This window comes from Schistocerca gregaria, chromosome 2, assembly GCF_023897955.1.
Source record: "Schistocerca gregaria isolate iqSchGreg1 chromosome 2, iqSchGreg1.2, whole genome shotgun sequence".
Classification (NCBI taxonomy): domain Eukaryota; kingdom Metazoa; phylum Arthropoda; class Insecta; order Orthoptera; family Acrididae; genus Schistocerca; species Schistocerca gregaria.
In genome coordinates, this window is record NC_064921.1 from 446,212,534 (window position 1) to 446,231,724 (window position 19,191).

Below are 19,191 nucleotides of genomic sequence, written 5' to 3' on the forward strand. Positions count from 1 at the left end.
ATGCTCGGATGCAGAAACTGGAGGAGGGTAGCATGTGACAGTGATGGATGGTGGAAGCTCGATAGGAAGGCCAAGGTTCATCCTGGACTGTAGCGCCACAGAAGAACAGACAACGTGCAGCCGAGATATACTCAGCCACCTACAATTCCTCTTTCATTCTGCTGTCTCAAAAGAAGTTCTGACGCTGACTAATAGAGAATCAGTCTCCAGCACAATACAAAATTTAATTTGATGACCTCATATAAATGAACATTAGTCTGCCCCCACCCCTACCCTCCTTCTTCTTTTACTACTTTTCACATCTTCATTCTATCTCATTCTGATTGCAAAACAATTAGATCCAAAAATTTAACATCTGCTATTAAGAAATACCTCCCATATCTTACCACAAAACAGTTATACCCTGAGAAGCTTCTGTCCATATCAAATCCGTTTATTCCAACGTCTACACTAAATATCCATCACAAAATCCCTCTCTCTAACTTCAGCGCCCTGCATCGCTATACCCAAGCCAGACAACTCAAGCCTCCCCTGTGTCCTCCATTCTCCCCCAAGATCAGAGTAGAAGGAGTGGAACTGGAAGCGAATTCTCATCCTTACGTGTTATTGTTGTGGTCCTCAGTCCAAAAACTGGTTTGATACAGCTCTCAATGTTAGTCAATTCTATGCAAGCCTCTTCATCTCTGCACACCTACCACAATCTACATCCATTTGAACCTGCTTACTGTATTCAAGACTTGGCCTCCTTCTAGAATTTTTATCACCAGCACCTCCTTCTATTCTGAATTCATGATTCCTTCAAGCCTCAGGATGTGTCATATCAATCGATTTCTTTTGTTGGCCAAATTGTGCCACAAACTTCTTTTTTCCCCATTCCAATCCAGTATCTCCTCATTTGCTATTTGGTCTACCCATGTACTGTTCTGTAGCACCACATTTGAAAAGCTTCTGTTCTGTTCTTATCTGAACAGTTTATTTTCCACTTTCACTTCCATATCAGGTACAAGACTACATTTCCTACAGGTACCTTCAGAAAACACTTATTAACACTTAAATTTATATTCGTTGTTAAATTCCGGTTCCAGAAATGCTTTACTTGCTTTGGATAATCTTTTCATGAGCACAGCTTAAAATTTCTGTTTCTATTCCCAGAAATCTTTTCCAGATTTATCCTCAGATTCCTTCGCAGCCTGTTGAATGTACAGATTGAATCATATCAGGATCAGGCTGCAGCCCCGTCTCACTCCCATTTCAAACACTAATTCCCTGTCATATCTTATCACTCTTATAAATACAGTCTGAATTCTGTACAGGTAGGAAATAACCTTTCGCTGATGCGAATCTTATTTAATAAGAGCAAAACAAAGAACAATAACCACACCGAGAAGAGCTTTGGGCAAGTTAGCAATTCAGTCACGGAAGCCGTTGCTGAGTTGGACACACACAATAGCTACCTCGTATTAACGCTATTTTTCGTCTGTAGTAATAGCTTTATTCTCCACTGAAAAACTGGAATAAGAATAAAATCTTGATGAACATATTCAAGAGGGCTTTAAAATACAGTTTGGTAGCATTCGTTCAAGGTGTTCATGGTGTCAGATTTTCCATTTCCGTCAATAAATCTGCGACCTTTCGGTGCCAGTATCTGTTATCGACTGAACTTGAGGCCGTCTGTGACACGTCGGGCTATGGCCTGCATGTGGTCGCGAGTGCCGTTTGAGTTACGTGCTCCGCGAAGCGATCAGCGGGCGTGCACGACCTCAAGCTCAGTTTGGGGCGTGGGTGCTTGCCGGCCAATGGCTAGGGGCAGCTCCTTGCACTGAGGTGCCCTGGGCCCAGTCCCAGCCGTTCGTATTTTCAGCTTCTTTAACTCGCACGACCAAGAGCGAACCACGTGGCCACAGCACTACCACAATCTAGTGCACTATCACTTCCAAGACTTTTTTGCGAAACAGTCTGCTGTTTCACTTTCCATATCCCTAACTCGGTTCTGTGCTTTGGGATTGTAGAAAAAAGTAAAGAAAACTGTTATTACTAGCATCCTATAGAACTTGCCTGATTAGAAAACAGTTATTTCCCACGTCTTCCTCTTCGACAGACCGCGCCGCTTTGTCTGCTGCCGCCATACAATGCACCGTAGCATCACATAGATTCCTCGAACCAAAAACTGCCCACACTAGTTGGAGCAAAGCAAAGTTCACACCTGTGTGCACCAAGGGCAGCAGAAGGGCTCCACAAAATTACTGATCAGTAATAGCGTATACCACCAGTTGTACAGTGTTAGAACATATGAGCTCAGACGTAATGTGGTATCTCGAACATAATGTCATTCTCCACGCCAGGCTGCGTGGATCCTGGCCGCGCGGCTTCACTCGGCTCCACCCGTCAGAGGTTCGAGTCCTCCCTCGGGAGGAAGTATGTGTGTTGTCCTTAGCGTCAGTTAGTTTAAGTTAGGTCCCGTAAGGACTTACAATCACCACTATGGATTTTGAAAACATCGATCGTGCGAAACCTAATTCGCGCTTTTCTCATATGACATCCTGGAAGCCATGGATCCAGGTAGTCAGGTACATAGAGTATTTATTGATTTCCAAAAAGCAGCCCTTATTAAAGAAAGTACGTTCATATGGTGTATCAATGAAGATCTGTCAGGGAACTGAGGGCGTATTGGTAGGAAGGAGGCAAAAAGTTCCAGGGAAGGGTGTTGGCACCGTTGCTGCATAAAATATCAGTCAAATCATTTCAAAATGGTTCAAGGAATAGGAACTTCTTTTAAATATTCAGCAATGTGTAACCGTATAAATCATAAAACGAAATAAACGTGGTATCCTATCTGCAATATCATTAAGTCACATTTCGACACGGTTAACTCACCCAAATAATTGCCATCAAAAATTTGTAAGGATATGAGATGGAATGATCACTTGGGCTGAGCCCACGGTGAAGAGGTGGCAGGCGTATTTCCACTGGTTGAATACTGGAAAGAAGAAAATAGCTGGATAATGAAACAGCGACAACCACCCTACAAGATTGTTCACGTTCTTCGGAGCCATAAGAAATAGGAATAATAGCGGATATTGGACGTATGGAAAGGAGGGCAATCCGAATGGTCACAGGTTTGCCTGAAAATCTGAATATTGGCAGAGTGTGACGGGGATGATGATAAACCTGAACTGGGAGACAGATGAAGGTAGAAGCTATCTATACCGTAGAAGTTTGCTTAGAAAGTTTCAATAACCAATTGAGGGGCGTTCAATAAGCAATGCAAAACATTTTTTCTCGCCCATTTTCCGTTTAAAAATGCGATATTTGCTGTGGGACACCGCGGAATATTCCCACTTCAGTCACTGGAGTTTCATGAAGTTCTGATACGCGGCGGCGCTGTATGCAGCCGTCAAAATGGCGCTGCAACGAAGGTGCGCTCGAAGCAGAGAGCTATCATTGAGTTTCTTTTAGCGGAAAACCAGAGTATCATAGATATTCATATACCCTTACAGAATGTCTATGGAAACCTGGCAGTGAACAAAAGCGAGGTGAGTCGTTGGTTGAGGCGTCTGTCGCCAAAACAGTGCGCCCCTTAGGATCCTCGTTGTCTAACAGAACACCATAAAGACCAGCGAAGGACCATCTATGCGGAATTGCTTGCGCGTTACGAGGTTGATCGTGACAATTTTTGTCGAATATCGTCACAGGCGATGAAATTTGGGTCGATTACTTCTAGCTGGAAACACAACGGTATTCCATGGAGTGGCACCGCACAAATGTTCAAAGCCTCTCACTCAGCCGGTAGAGTCATGGTGACTGTCTTATGGGACTCTGAAAGGGTTATTGTGTTTGATACGCTCCATCACGGTAAAACGACCAATTCTGAAGTGTACTGAAGAAATGACTTCGTCGTGTTAGTCGCCATAAAAATGCAAATGAACTTCTCCATGACACTGCAAAGCCCCACACAAGACTGCGCTCCTGAGAGCTCACAAAATGTCATTCAACTATTCCTGGTCGTATATACCCTACAGCCCGGATCTCGAACCTTCCCATTTTCACTTGTTTGGCCCAATGAGGAATACACTCCGCGGAAAGCAGTACGTGGATAATGGGGAGGTTACTGATGCGGCAAGACATTAGATCCTACATCGACCAGTAGAGTGGTACCACGGGACCTATAACTCTCCCAGAAAGGTGACCTAAGGCCGTACGATTGAACCGATACTATGTTGAAAAATAGGGTTTTATTGCCAAAAGAGTGGAACGGCGTACGAAGCTGCGGTGCCGCGGTTCCTTCCGTCCCTTTACGACGAACCTGCACCTACCTGTGAACATTGTCTCAGCAGATCATCAGTAGGGGAGCCGAGCGAAACGTACTGTACTTCGACGTGAACCAGGCTGCAATTAAAGTCACTAATCTACGTTTCGGGAGAAAGGTTTCACATGAAATGAAAGGTTGGAAATTTTGTCCTTAATTAATATATTCTGAAACTTAGGTGAACAAGTATCACTGCCAAGTCCATGCTAGTCTTAACACAGTCACTCACACTCCCTTTCACTTACGTTACCAAGTTTATGGTGTTGCATTTCCCGAAAATGTAATAGCTACAAAAATACGGATTGGTTTTGATTGAATATGCTCGACAAATATTAAGTCTGTCGGTACCTAATGCTGTCACAGTTTTTAGCCACCGACCTGCTTAATACGCCACGCGGAATTTATGTCTTTTATCGTCACAAAATTCACTTAAAATTCTGAAATTTCTACACATCCAACGGAATAATTATGCCGTCACTTTACCACAATTTTGATGTATGAAACACTGCTAGATCCGGTAACTTATCATTTCCATCGGAACTACTACTACACACGCCCGAACTGTTTCGTGGCTGGGCTCCGACTCCTCTCTAGAATACTCTTTCTCTACCTGCAGAGAAAGGCGCGCGAAGAATATTGCTTTACCATTGGTCAGTTTACTCAACAGCCAATAGCAAAACAACATTCTCCCGCGTCACTTCGCGCTTTTCATCAATAACCAATCGCAAAATAGTAAACCTAACGACTGCACTTTTTACCGATGTAATTATCTAATAGGCTGAAGTTTTGTTTATGCATAAAGTTAGCTACTATTGTTATTGATACTTGAATTAACCTTCCATTTACCATAAACTTACTTTACAAATCTGTTCTACAAAAATCCTCTTTGTCCACATCCATACTTCTTCGAAATGTTACCACACTAAATCCCACTACATAACTCGTTAAACAATTATCTTCATATTAATCTTAAACCACACTCACGCATCGTTCATACTGCTAAAACACATTTACAGCATTTTACATACACAAAAAGACATATTAACACTTTATGAAAATGCTAGAACAGTTTATGAAAAAAATTCTATTACTTCAGTCCACTCTAGTGGGCACAATCGAAAATAATCACAGTCCCATATCCAATACTGTCCTCTATCGGCTGATACATAAACTACGTGCGCGTCCAGTCTCGCATCACCGTCTGTCACCACCCAGCTCTGAGACACATCTCCCACTTACCCGCCTCCAAGGCAGGATCGGTATATGGCGCTACGCCTCAAAGTGCACACAGAGTTGTTTACGCAATCTTTCTTTACATGTCCCACAAGCGAATAGGCCGGGAAAGCCCTAATAAATAGTTCAGATCAAGTACATTCCACAGTTCACAGTGATTTGAAGAGTATAGTTGAAGGAGTAGGCATATAAGGGATGATAAAAAATTTCCGATTGAGAGCATTGCTGCAGCTTGTATGCCTCGTAGAGCTAATCCGACGTGGGTATATAAGCACCGTCATGTAGGCAAGGGATTAGTGTGGCATTCGTGACTTTCGGTCACGTGTGCGGTAAATGCGGAAACGTGAACTATGGCGACGTTATTACCAATTGCGTCCGAACAGGACCAAAGTGCTATTATTCTTTTCTTGGTAGGCGAAGAGCAAACACCAGTAGACAACCATCGGAGAATGAGGAATGTGTATGGGACACCCTGTCTGTCGAAGACTGCCGTTGTGGAATGGAGCGCCAAGTTCCTTATGGGGTGCTGCTGCTTCATGATAATACACGTCCCCGTATAGCAAATGTAATTCAGGAGTAACGCCAAATCGAATCGGAGACACACCAGCGCCTGCCCTATAGTCCTTATGTCTACCCATACGATCATCAGGTCTCTGATCCCTCAAAAAAGGCCTTGAAGGGTAGACGATTCCTGAAACTTCCTGGCAGATTAAAACTGTGTGCCGGACAGAGACTCGAACTCGAGACCTATGACTTTCACGGGCAAGTGCTCTACCACCTGAGCTACTCAAGCACGACTCACGCCCCCTCCTCACAGCCTTACTTCGGCCAGTACCTCGTCTCCTACCTTCCAAACTTTACAGAAGCTCTCCTGCGAACCTTGCAGAACTAGCACTCCTGACAGAAAGGATATTGTTCCCGGTCCCGAGTTCGAGTCTTGGTACTGCACACAGTTTTAATCTGCCAGGAAGTTTCATATCAGCGCACACTCCGCTGCAGAGTGAAAATCTTATTCTAGACGATTCCTGACGGACGAGAATGGGTAGCATGCAATTGCAGATTTTCTAAAGCAGCAGGACGCGGGGTTTTACCAGACGGGTATGTGCAACCCTATGCGCTGGTGGATAACGGCGTTAATGCTCATGGCGAATTTTACTGATTGGCACACCTATTCTGGACTGAACGGTTTTCGAACGGAAATTTTTTGATCGCCCTTTGTAGGTGCCTCAGTGCTACATAAATTGCTGCTGGAGTATTGGTGATTCTTCTTGGTTTGCTGTCCCTCTTAGCATAGATCATTAAAATGAACATCGCAGTAGACTAAATTGGAATCGTTCTACAAAATGGCTACATAAATTTCCGCTTCAAGATAAATTTTATTTGTGATAATTAACAAATCTGTGTTTTAAATTGACAGTGGGCGTCGCGTGAAACATCTGATGAGCACAGTACATTTGAGTTGAATCCATTTACAAATTGAAGAAATGAATTTATAAATACGTCCCGACACAGAGAGAAAATGTGCCTGACAGCTCCAAAGGCAGATAGCCGTTATGTGATCTCCACTAATTAAAGGATCATAAAATAAGCACCCGTGTGGAGTTTGCTGGTCTCCCATCGGGCGCCTCCCCAGGTGTCGGATAGGGGAATGCTCACCAGATATGGTGAGTACCGGGGAAAGAAAATACCCGGGGTGGACCAAAACTAGCAACTGCTGCCTTGTAGTATGATATTGGCTTATCAAAGGCCAAAGCAAGAAAACCTTGAGTAAAAATTACCTGGTCCTCCGGGTTGGGGGTTGTGCAGTGGGCCAGCTCCTCACTCGCATAAAAACATAAAAATGCTAAAAAACCTAATAATATGCCTCGGAAAAATTGGAACTTTGGACGACGAACTGGCGATGAGAAACGGAAAATTATGTTTGGATGCTAGAATGTGCAAGGTATTTCCACTAAAATAAATTTACTACCTGCAGAACTTGACATGTTCAACATGGATGTGGTCGTACTCTCTGAAACAAAGAAGAAAGGCCAAGGAGAAGAAGAACTGGATAATTATGTACATATCTGGAGTGGGGTATCAAAATCAGTAAGAGCCAAAACAGGAGTCTCCATTATGATAAAGAAATCATGGAAAGAAAGAATCACAAATTGGACATTCATCAATCAACGTATTATAACTGTTGATATGACATTATGTGCTAGGGAAGTTGTGAATATTGGCGTAGATGCACCCACGAACGACACAAAAGATAAGGAGAAGGATACATTTTGGGACACCCTCAGGGAGACTATTGAAAAAATCCCAAGGAGAAAGGAACTGATTATCATGGGAGATCTGAATGGAAGGGTAGGAATTAGAGAATCTTGTAGAGTAGTAGGAAAACATGGAGAGGATGAATATTATGACAATGGGGAACGATTGATTTCAATTTGTGAACCATTTGATCTAAAAATTACCAACACATTTTTCAAACATAAGGACATTCATAAATATACTTGGCAAAAGAACACCAAAGAACTTAGTTCTATAATAGATTATATTACCATTAGGCAAACAAGTAGTTTCAAAGCAGTAGACGTGAGATCTTATAGAGGAGCCCAGTGTGGATCAGACCACTATCTAGTTAAAATGAAGTCTTTCTGGCCATGGAAGAATGCAAGGAGTGGTACAAATAACATAAATAAAACGAACCAGACTGAGAAAGATGAAAATTTGCCTTTTAATATTGACAGCCTGCAAGAAGAAAGTATCAGAACACTCTTTGCAGCCAGGATGGAAAGGAAACTGGTTGAATCATTTGAAGGAAATACAGAGGAAATATATGACTATATAAAAGCTAATGTGAAAATCATAGCAACAGAGGTGTTGGGTAAAAAAGATAGCAACCACGACCGTGCAGCAGAGTGGTGGTCAGAGGAACTAGAGGTCCTCGTTAGAGAAAAACGAAATGCGTTCCTTCAGTGGTTGAATGATAAGTCAGAAGAAACAAGATCAATATACAATGAAAAGAAGAATGAAGTGATGAAAAAAATAAGGATGGCAAAAAATGAAGCATGGGAGAGAAAATGTGCCAAGGTGAATAGCGAATTAGGATTTGGGAGAGCAAAAGAAGCATGGTCAGTATTGAAAGGGCTTCGACAGGATACAAAAAGCATAACTAATCTCCAATTGATAACACAAAAGGAATGGGAAGAGTATTTCCGAAAATAAGGAGAATGGAAATAAAAGAAAGAATATATGATGTAATAGGTAGGAAGAAATTACAGTGGTACGGACATGTACGACGAATGGAGAAAACCAGAATACCAAAATTGATACTGGAGTGGGAACAGGAGGGGAGAAGAAGAAGAGGACGCCCTATGACCACCTGGATCCAAAATGTACAGCACACAAGGAGGAGAATGGGCGCAGAGGAAGAAGACACACAAGATCGAAACACCTGGAGAAATATTTTGAGAATATACACTCCTGGAAATTGAAATAAGAACACCGTGAATTCATTGTCCCAGGAAGGGGAAACTTTATTGACACATTCCTGGGGTCAGATACATCACATGATCACACTGACAGAACCACAGGCACATAGACACAGGCAACAGAGCATGCACAATGTCGGCACTAGTACAGTATATATCCACCTTTCGCAGCAATGCAGGATGCTATTCTCCCATGGAGACGATCGTAGAGATGCTGGATGTCGTCCTGTGGAATGGCTTGCCATGCCATTTCCACCTGGCGCCACAGTTGGACCAGCGTTCGTGCTGGACGTGCAGACCGCGTGAGACGACGCTTCATCCAGTCCCAAACATGCTCAATGGGGGACAGATCCGGAGATCTTGCTGGCCAGGGTAGTTGACTTACACCTTGTAGAGCACGTTGGGTGGCACGGGATACATGCGGACGTGCATTGTTCTGTTGGAACAGCAAGTTCCCTTGCCGGTCTAGGAATGGTAGAACGATGGGTTCGATGACGGTTTGGATGTACCGTGCACTATTCATTGTACTCTCGAAGATCACCAGAGGTGTACGGCCAGTGTAGGAGATCGCTCCCCACGCCCTGTGTGCCTCGGTCGTATGCAGTCCTGATTGTGGCGCTCACCATCACGGCGCCAAACACGCATACGACCATCATTGGCACCAAGGCAGAAGCGACTCTCATCGCTGAAGACGACACGTCTCCATTCATCCCTCCATTCACGCCTGTCGCGACACCACTGGAGGCGGGCTGCACGATGTTGGGGTGTGAGCGGAAGACGGCCTAACGGTGTGCGGGACCGTAGCCCAGCTTCATGGAGACGGTTGCGAATGGTCCTCGCCGATACCCCAGGAGCAACAGTGTCCCTAATTTGCTGGGAAGTGGCGGTGCGGTCCCCTACGGCACTGCGTAGGATCCTACGGTCTTGGCGTGCATCCGTGCACCGCTGCGGTCCGGTCCCAGGTCGACGGGCACGTGCACCTTCCGCCGACCACTGGCGACAACATCGATGTACTGTGGAGACCTCACGCCCCACGTGTTGAGCAATTCGGCGGTACGTCCACCCGGCCTCCCGCATGCCCACTATACGCCCTCGCTCAAAGTCCGTCAACTGCACATACGGTTCACGTCCACGCTGTCGCGGCATGCTATCAGTGTTAAAGACTGCGATGGAGCTCCGTATGCCACGGCAAACTGGCTGCCACTGACGGCGGCGGTGCACAAATGCTGCGCAGCTAACGCCATTCGACGGCCAACACCGCGGTTCCTGGCGTGTCCGCTGTGCTGTGCGTGTGATCATTGCTTGTACAGCCCTCTCGCAGTGTCCGGAGCAAGTATGGTGGGTCTGACACACCGGTGTCAATGTGTTCTTTTTTCCATTTCCAGGAGTGTAGTTTAAGAACGGTTATTGTTTATATTGTAATTTCCAAGTAAATTATTATGTTGGAGATAAGCCTCTGTAATGAGGAAAACTCAAAATTATAATAAAAAATAAAATAAGCAGTAGTAACTTGGCAACACATAAAAAAATTAACGTCTCGTTGGTTGAGTATGCTGTTGCTGTAATGGGGCACATAAATATCTGGCCGAGGAAGACAAGTAAATGCTTTGTAGCCGTACAGAAGGAGAAAGCTGTGATAGCAGATTTGATGGAACGGAGTCATGGTACTATGAAATGTCCTCCAGTATTCAGCCGAGAGCATAATAATGCGATATTTCGTCAAGCAGACTTGTTGCCATCAACAGGCGAACCTATTGGCTAATTGTCTTCTACTGGGCTCCATGTCATATACCCCTTCCTCTTTCGTTGTCAGTTCGGGCCAGCAGAACCAGATACTACTACCACTGAAGATGTGGAGGGGAAATGCCTAGTGAGGACATGAACCATGGACCTCAGCGTTTATGCCGCCACCACGGAGTTAGGACGCTGAAGATGCGGAAGAGGTGCGTCAGTTCGTTAGTGGAGTGAGTGGATCTACGCGTAGCTTGTCGTTGTGCTTTGAGCACGATCAAAAGCGGGTGCCAAGTCTTACTGAACTGGAAACCGCTGTCTTTGTTTGTCACAAAATACTTGAGCAATTGAACGCCCACATCGGAGGAACATATTGGTGGAATAAAAATTCCGTTTCAGTTGCCAGTAATTTATTTATTACACCAGCGGTTTCGAAGCCTAAAGCTTCTTCTTCAGGTGCCACTAAATAATTATGAAGACAGCAGTCGGGCCAGTCAGTGTGTAGGACCAGCAACCACGGCGCCCGCCTCGACAGCACTACACGGGACTGACTAGTGGCTCTAGTGTACTAGTCGCCTCCCCCCCCCCCCCCCCTCCATCTCTGACTGATCCGACCATCACAAATTTATGTCTCCATAATTATTTGGTGTCTCTCGAAGATGAAGTTATAGGCTTCGAAACCGTTCGTGCAATAAATAAATTACTGGCAACTGAAACGGAAGTTTTATTCCACCAATATGTTCCTCAAATGTAGTTGTTCCCCTGATCAAACATTTTGTGATAAATAAATGCAGCAGTTTCCAGTTAAGTAAGACTTGGGACCCACTTTTGAGCGTGCTGAAAGAAAAACGACAAGGTATATCAGTTCGTCATGCAGGCAAACGTCAACAAATTCCTTAAAACTCATTAATATGGGGTCAAGGACTTTTCCTACAAGCACTCTGGCGCAATCACAGAGTCGCACATGCATATGCAGTTTGTCCAAGACAACAACATCAACAATTTATAAAGCTTGGTCCAATGCAGTGTAGTTCTGCTAACATGTGTAGAGTCGATGAAAAGCATTTGATATCGTGATGGTATTTAGTATTCCGTTCTACTTCCGACTTTGACTCAATAGGTCAAAGGATTTTGCTGGATACACAAACCGAATCACTTCTGCGCTATATTGCACATACTCCTAATAAGTGACAGTTACTGTGTTCCGATTGCCATACGAGCTGACGAAAATCTTGGCAAACTAGCATGGTTGCGCTGGAAGTTTATGGGAAAGTATTATCCTTCTAGAAGTGGTTCTCTCTTGTATTATAGACACAGCAACGCACTGATGTCGCAAGCTACATATTCTCTGAGTCGCACAGAATCTATCTACGAGACATTTATCTAGCAGGTATGGTCTCTTCATCAGCAGTGCCAACATGGCACTGCAAAAGTGTCTGAATCGTTCTGTTCGTGAAGAGACTGGAAAACGTGTAGCTTTCTGTCAGCGGTTTGTGTGGCTGGTAACGCCAGATGGGAGGGTTCTTATGCTTGGGTTTGACCTGACGATGAATGGTCTCACATCGATGTACATGTGAATGTACAGGATACACGCATTTGTGCCACAGAAAATCCTCATTAGTAGTGCAAGTCCCCTCTGGATGCACAAACAGGGGATGTTTGGTGTGTAATTTCAGGTAGGAGTAAACTTCATTACATTCTTTCGTGGCACGATGGACAGTAGCGCTGCTTACAGATGGCGCATTAATTTTCTAAATATTTAACCTGGAGATCAGCTGTAGTACTCCTAGTTTCAGCAGTAAAATGCTATGGCAATGGCATTCTTGTGTCATTGTTTTCACGGACAATTAATTTCGAAGGAGTTGTGGTCTATCTCTGTCTCCTGATTTATCCACACAAATTTTTCATTTAGGGATACATTAAGGACGCTGTTTACAAAACTCACCCTCACGCTGCTCCCGAAACAGAAATAAGTGTTCCTGGCATTCGTTAGAAAAAGCTACAACGTGTGTTTAAGAATATGCAATCTTGTATTCAATTACAATGACGCGAATGGGAAGTGTTAAACCATGAGCATCTTGGTCGAACGCTACGAAACTGATACTTCACTATTTGCAAGCCACTGGGATATACTGATTACAACTGCATCCATTTGAGAGTTTATTTTCAGTGGTTTCAGTACAGAGAAAACTAGTTCTACACGTGAAGAACAGTACGAGTACTTTATGGCTGTTGGGTACATATGGCGATGATGGTACTTTTCAGGTGGACAGCACGACACAGAGAAATTGCACATGCAGCTTATTGCCATCTTCCAGACTCTGAAAAATATCGAATCATTGGAATGAGGTTGACGGGAGCATCGTTGCCCCCCAGAATAATATTTCGGGCGGACATTAAAATATTACTGAAGTTCTTCCCCGGGAACGCCAGAGACTAAACAGAATAGGTCAACAGCCAGGTAAAATGCCAGCGAGAGGGAAGCGCAGCTAGAGTAACAACAAACATGGAAACTATTGCAGCACCACAGACCGGCTGTGCCCTCAGACAAGCAACGTAACAAAATGACATCATCACACAGAAGGACATTCTCACAATGTCGACTGCGTAAAATATCGCAAGAAAGCTCTGGTCTGAAGCAAGAATAATTGTTCAATTTCTGACACAGCAGAAAAGAGCGCCTGAAAGGCAAAATTGTGGCCGGCCGATGTGGCCGGGCGGTTCTGGGCACTTCAGTTTGAAACCACGCGGCTGCCTCGGGTATGGGTGTGTGTGATGTCCTTAGGTTAGTTAGGTTTAAGTAGTTCTAACAAAGTCTACTGGACTGATGAGCTCAGATGTTAAGTTCCATAGTGCTAACAGCCATTTTTTGAGCAAACTTGTGACGCACTGTAGCGACTGAGAGTGTTGATGAGTTCCGAAATCCAGGGCACCTTCGGTCATCCCTGCAGAAGAATAACGTCACTGGAATAGATCAACATTTAATTCTGCTCTGACTTACACAGTTACAGCGCAGTTAGAGTTCAGTTTTGCGGCAACTAGCACTGAGGTGACACACCATTCGTGGCATAGTGAGATGACTTACGCTCACTGATTGCGAATTGAAGGCAAAAAGCGACGCAGCCTCTTCCCATCTGTAAGCAAGCAGCACCAAACACCGTTTATAGAGCCACTCATACGCCAAGCAAGGCAGTGTTTGACAGTTCCAATGAATGGAAGAGATCCAGCAACAGCAGCTCCGCTGAAAGCGCCTACAGCAGATGTGATGTGAGTGAGCACTGAACTCAATTAATCTTGTAGTCTAAGAAGGACTTGCAAAAGCCTCTGGACTAGGAACATTGGTTTCCATCACACGTTTGTCTTCCTATACCTGTGTCTGTAAGTCACTTTCACTGTGACAGGTACTTCAACCTAAGGGTTTGATTAGAACAATAGAATCTGACAATTCCATGATTTGTGGTCTGTAGTACCATACCACAGGGTGGCCTTTTGTTCTGACAATTTGCCACATCTATGCTTTACTCTCCCTGAAGCTATGGACTAGTATATGTACTCTTCAGCATGTTCATTGCAAATATGTGAAGAGGCAATAAAAAGCCGACCAGTAAGCCAACACAGAGTCTCATTTCTCTAGTGTCACCATATGTACCTGCTTAGCCTAACACCCAAGTCCTGCCGTACTGACCTGAAAAATCTCAGCTTCACCCTTTCGCCGTGTCACTCCCGTTTGCAGCATCTCATGTACCAAGAAACGGATGATCAAAAATTCTTCTTCCCCTCTAACGTGAACTGAGTATGTCGCTATCTACGTCGCGTTACTACACTAGTACTTGAGACAGAGAAGTTGCTGTCCATGCATCAGCACGGCTTTAGAAAGCATCGCTCCTGGGAAACGCAACTCTCCCTTTTTTCACATGATATCTTGCGAACTATGGATGAAGGATATCAGAGGACGCCATATTCCTTGACTTCCGGAAAGCGTTTGACTCGGTGCCCCACTGCAGACTCCTAACTAAGGTACGAGCATATGTGATTGGTTCCCAAATATGTGAGTGGCTCGAAGACTTCTTAAGTAATAGAACCCAGTACGTTGTCCTCGATGGTGAGTGTTCATCGGAGATGAGGGTATCATCTGGTGAACCCCAGGGAAGTGTGGTAGGTCTACTGTTGTTTTCTGTCTACATAAATGATCTTTTGGACAGGGTGGATAGCAATGTGCGGCTGTTTGCTGACGATGTTGTGGTGTACGGAAAGGTGTCGTCGTTGAGTGACTGTAGGAGGATACAAGATGACTTGGACAGGATTTGTGCTTGGTGTAAAGAATGGCAGCTAACTCTAAATATAGATAAATGTAAATTACTGCAGATGAATAGGAAAAAGAATCCCGTAATGTTTGAATACTCCATTAGTAGTGTAGCGCTTGACACAGTCACGTCGATTAAATATTTGGGCGTAACATTGCAGAGCGATATGAAGTGGGACAAGCATGTAATGGCAGTTGTGGGGAAGGCGAATAGTCGTCTTCGGTTCATTGGTAGAATTTAGGGAAGATGTGGTTCACCTGTAAAGGAGACCGCTTATAAAACACTAATAAGACCTATTCTTGAGTACTGCTCGATCGTTTGGGATCCCTATAAGGTCGGATTGAGGGAGGACATAGAAAAAATTCAGAGGCGGGCTGCTAGATTTGTTACTGGTAGGTTTGATCGTCACGCGAGTGTTACGGAAATGCTTCAGGAACTCGGGTGGGAGTCTCTGGAGGAAAGGAGGAGTTCTTTTCGTGAATCGCTAGTGAGGAAATTTAGAGAACCAGCATTTGAGGCTGACTGCAGTACAATTTTACTGCCGCCAACTTATATTTCGCGGAAAGACTACAAAGATAAGATAAGAGAGATTAGGGCTCGTACAGAGGCATATAGGCAGTCATTTTTCCCTCGTTCTGTTTGGGAGTGGAACAGGGAGAGGGGATGCTAGTTGTGGTACGAGGTACCCTCCGCCACGCACCGCATGGTGGATTGCGGAGTATGTATGTAGATGTAGATGTAATATGCTATCTCCAAATAGATCAGAGAAGCTCTGCTGCAGAGAGCTGCTGCTGCTGCCTCATCCTCACCATCGTTGATGGGAAGACTTTGGTCTCTGTCAACACAACGGACTCTGTAGGTCTCAGATAGCCGTTGGCACGCTGATTAACCACCATCGCTCCGGGGGATCGCAGTAACTGCCGTCCCTCGACTCGCTGATACGAGCAGTCTTCAGGGTGATGGGCTGGTCTCTCTCAGAGAGGCCTGGATTCTCGTTAACTGAAGCAAAATTGTATTCACTGATGAGTCCCGCTTCGGACGAAGCCGTGATGACCAGTGAAGACGTCTCTGGACGCGTCCCAGACAACAGTGGCTTACCGACCTGACTGTGGCCTACCATATGGCCCGACAACCAGGAGCGACTGTTTGGGGTGACATTCAATATCACAGCAGGATCTCCTTGGTCGTCATCTGCAGCATCCTTACGGCACAGCGGTACGTCAGCGATATTGTTTGTTGCCCTTCTTGGCAAGACATCCTGCGCTTACACTTCAGCAGGACAATGCCCGCCTGACCGCAGCGACAGTTTCTGCTGCTTGTCTCCGTGCTTGCCAAACCCTACCACGGCCAGCTAGGTCGCCGGATCTCTCCCCAATTGAGAATGTTTGGAGCGTTATCGGCAGGGCCATCCAGCCAGCTCGGGATTTTGACGACCTAACGTGCCACTTGGCCAGAATTGCCACGATATCCGTCAAGAGGATATCCAACAAGTCTATCAGCCAATGCTTGCATAACGCCCAGAGGTGGATCATCGTGTTATTCACTTGCTCAGTTTGTGAAGCTCTTTCTCTTGAATAAATCATTAAAATTTGTGTGAAAATTTAATCATTTGTTTGTCTTTACGTTTACGTCACATATACCGGTTTCCGTCCCATTCGGATAATTCCTTTGCAGTGCGTCGTTTTTCTTTTTTGTCTCAGAGTGTATTTATTTTTTAAGTTCTACTTGTGCAAATACGGTATGCATACATCAGTTTCATATGTTTGTAAATCGTTGTGTATCGATGTGCATTGTTTACTTACTGGCAAATGAATCTGCATCTAACAGTTTCGGTAGCAGAAGCAGGCGATAGCGTTTTATATCGTAGCCACCCCTCACCTAATGAGGAATGGAATAGACAATGTAAGTTCTACACTGTCGCTGTTCGCAGGGTACCTACCACATAGAAAACTTCAGACCTACGGGGTTCAAACTGAAAAAGATGGATGCTCTGATGTTTGGTTGCTACAAACTTATGGCGATACAGTCCAAAGATGATGTTGACCTCGGTTGTCTTCAGTTCATCACCTATGTCAAGGAAGACGCCTCTGTGGTGCCAGGTGAGTAGCTCAAACTGGAATAATTGTCATTTATTGATATAATTTACCTTTTAAGTTTAGCTGACGTACTTCAGGCGATGTTTAGTCTTCTCTTTTTTTGTTTCTTTACCTGTGTATTCGACAATTTTGTTCAACTCCTTTAAGTAGAAAAAAGTCACCCTCTGCCTCTTTAGCCTCACATTAAAATTCGACGATCTTGTTTCCGATACGCTGTTATACATTGATTTATCTGACTGTAGTAGTTTTTCAAGTCTACGATCATCTTGTACCGCAGAGAAAATTTTTTTCTATTTGGTTGGCGTTATTTTGTAAATATATTGTATATTACATGTTTTGATAGATCTGTAGCTTTCCCCGCGAATGAGCCTATGTGATCATTCCACTTCATATCCGTACAAGTGTTACACCCAGGTATTTGTATGAGTTTGCCGATTCGAACAGTGGCTCATTGATACTATAGTCATAGGACACCTTGTTCTTCCATTTTGAGAAGTGCACAATTTTACGTTTCTGAACATTTGAAGGAAATTGGCAGACTTTGCACCACTTTGAAATCTTATCGATTTCTGACCGAATATTTATGCAACTTCTTTTAGACAGTACTTCATTAAAGATAACTGTATCATCTGCAAAAAGTCTGATATTACTATTAATATTGTCCACAAGGTCATTAATATACAACATGAACAGCAAGTGTTCCCACACACTTCCCTGGGACACACGCGAAGTTAATTCCACATCTTCCATTCCATTCCTTCATGTCGGCATAATCTCCCATTACATCATTGTAGAATAATACAGAGTAACTGGAACTTATGACTCGTAGTATACCGACATGAGTCTGGCTAATCTTCGACAGACATACTGAAGGGGCTTGCTGTACAGAAGTGCACATACGGCGAGGAGATTGTGTAAAAGACAAAGGGAGATAGAACAACAGTTAAGATTGTCAGACAAGCATTTTAGACTTTTCACCGTGTCTTCTGGTATAATAGTACAACGATTCACAAATTTATAACAAGAAACTTTTTATTTACAGCTGACAAGATGAGCGGTACGCCGAACAACGGATGAAAACACATGGAAACACGATCATAAAAATTAAGTCGCACGCGCAAACGGACACGTACACGCTACTGCCCAACTAATATGAGATGTTTGTACAGAAAATAAACGTTCGTTTGGCATACACGCTGTTCGTATTGTTGCTGTGAAAACAATCATCTGGTTTTGTCCTCAAAACTAATACCAGGCACCTACAGACACGTTATTGATGTAACTATCGTCTTACTGATAGAAAGCTGAAATTTCAACGTCTAATTCAGAGTTCAACAACACCTTCTGCAAACACCTCTAGCGGGTATACCATTAGCAAACAAGCAAATGAGCAGTGCTGCCTACGAAGAATGTCAAAAAGCTACTAAATCCAGCTGTTTGCTTGAAATTTCATGGAATAATTCTACAGGTGCATATATTCTGCTACATTACTAAGTTTTTTCAAATAAGATCCATTTATGTGATGAAATGTATCTGAATGCTACTTATTAAAAGTGTTATCGAAGTTTACCTTATTTCTCGCCTACCTCACCCGTCCTGAGACGAGACGCTTTTCTTTTCTTTCTTGTTGCTCACACCATTTAAATAGCTTAATAGACAGCATATTGTTTTCTTGTACCAGTCTGCTGTTGTTATGAAAGCATCCAAAACTATTATGCTTAAAAATGGTCAGTGCACCACTGTTTAATGTATGCAATCGAGATGCTAGCGGTCACTTTTGTTATCCATTTTCATGGAAGTGCTGGTAATTTTTTATTTGCTAATGATCCTGATGCGTCACTGTCTTTCAGAAACCTGACATGAAACTGCGACAAATACACATTGGCAGTAGCTGATTAACCACATAAGCAAAATTCGGCATTAATACGTTAATACGTAAGGGAACGAAGCTGCAAGTATTCAGTTGTTTGATTGGCCATTAAGAAAACATTTTGTTTATCCCTTGTCATAAAAATACGTAGTTGTGTGACGTGTTTCTGCAT

The 19,191-nt window shown here is 43.8% G+C and overlaps 1 protein-coding gene across 1 annotated transcript in view; it reads left to right on the top strand.

Moving 5' to 3' along the window:
- LOC126336237 (uncharacterized) overlaps positions 1-18,328 on the top strand; it is a 97,642-nt gene extending 79,314 nt beyond the window's left edge. Inside the window, exons 4-5 of the mRNA XM_049999727.1 lie at positions 16,984-17,152; positions 18,192-18,328. Of these exons, the coding sequence (XP_049855684.1) occupies positions 16,984-17,152; positions 18,192-18,226 (204 nt within the window). The 3' untranslated portion in view covers positions 18,227-18,328. The remainder of the gene's footprint in view (positions 1-16,983; positions 17,153-18,191) is intronic.
- The last annotated feature ends 863 nt before the right edge of the window (positions 18,329-19,191 follow it).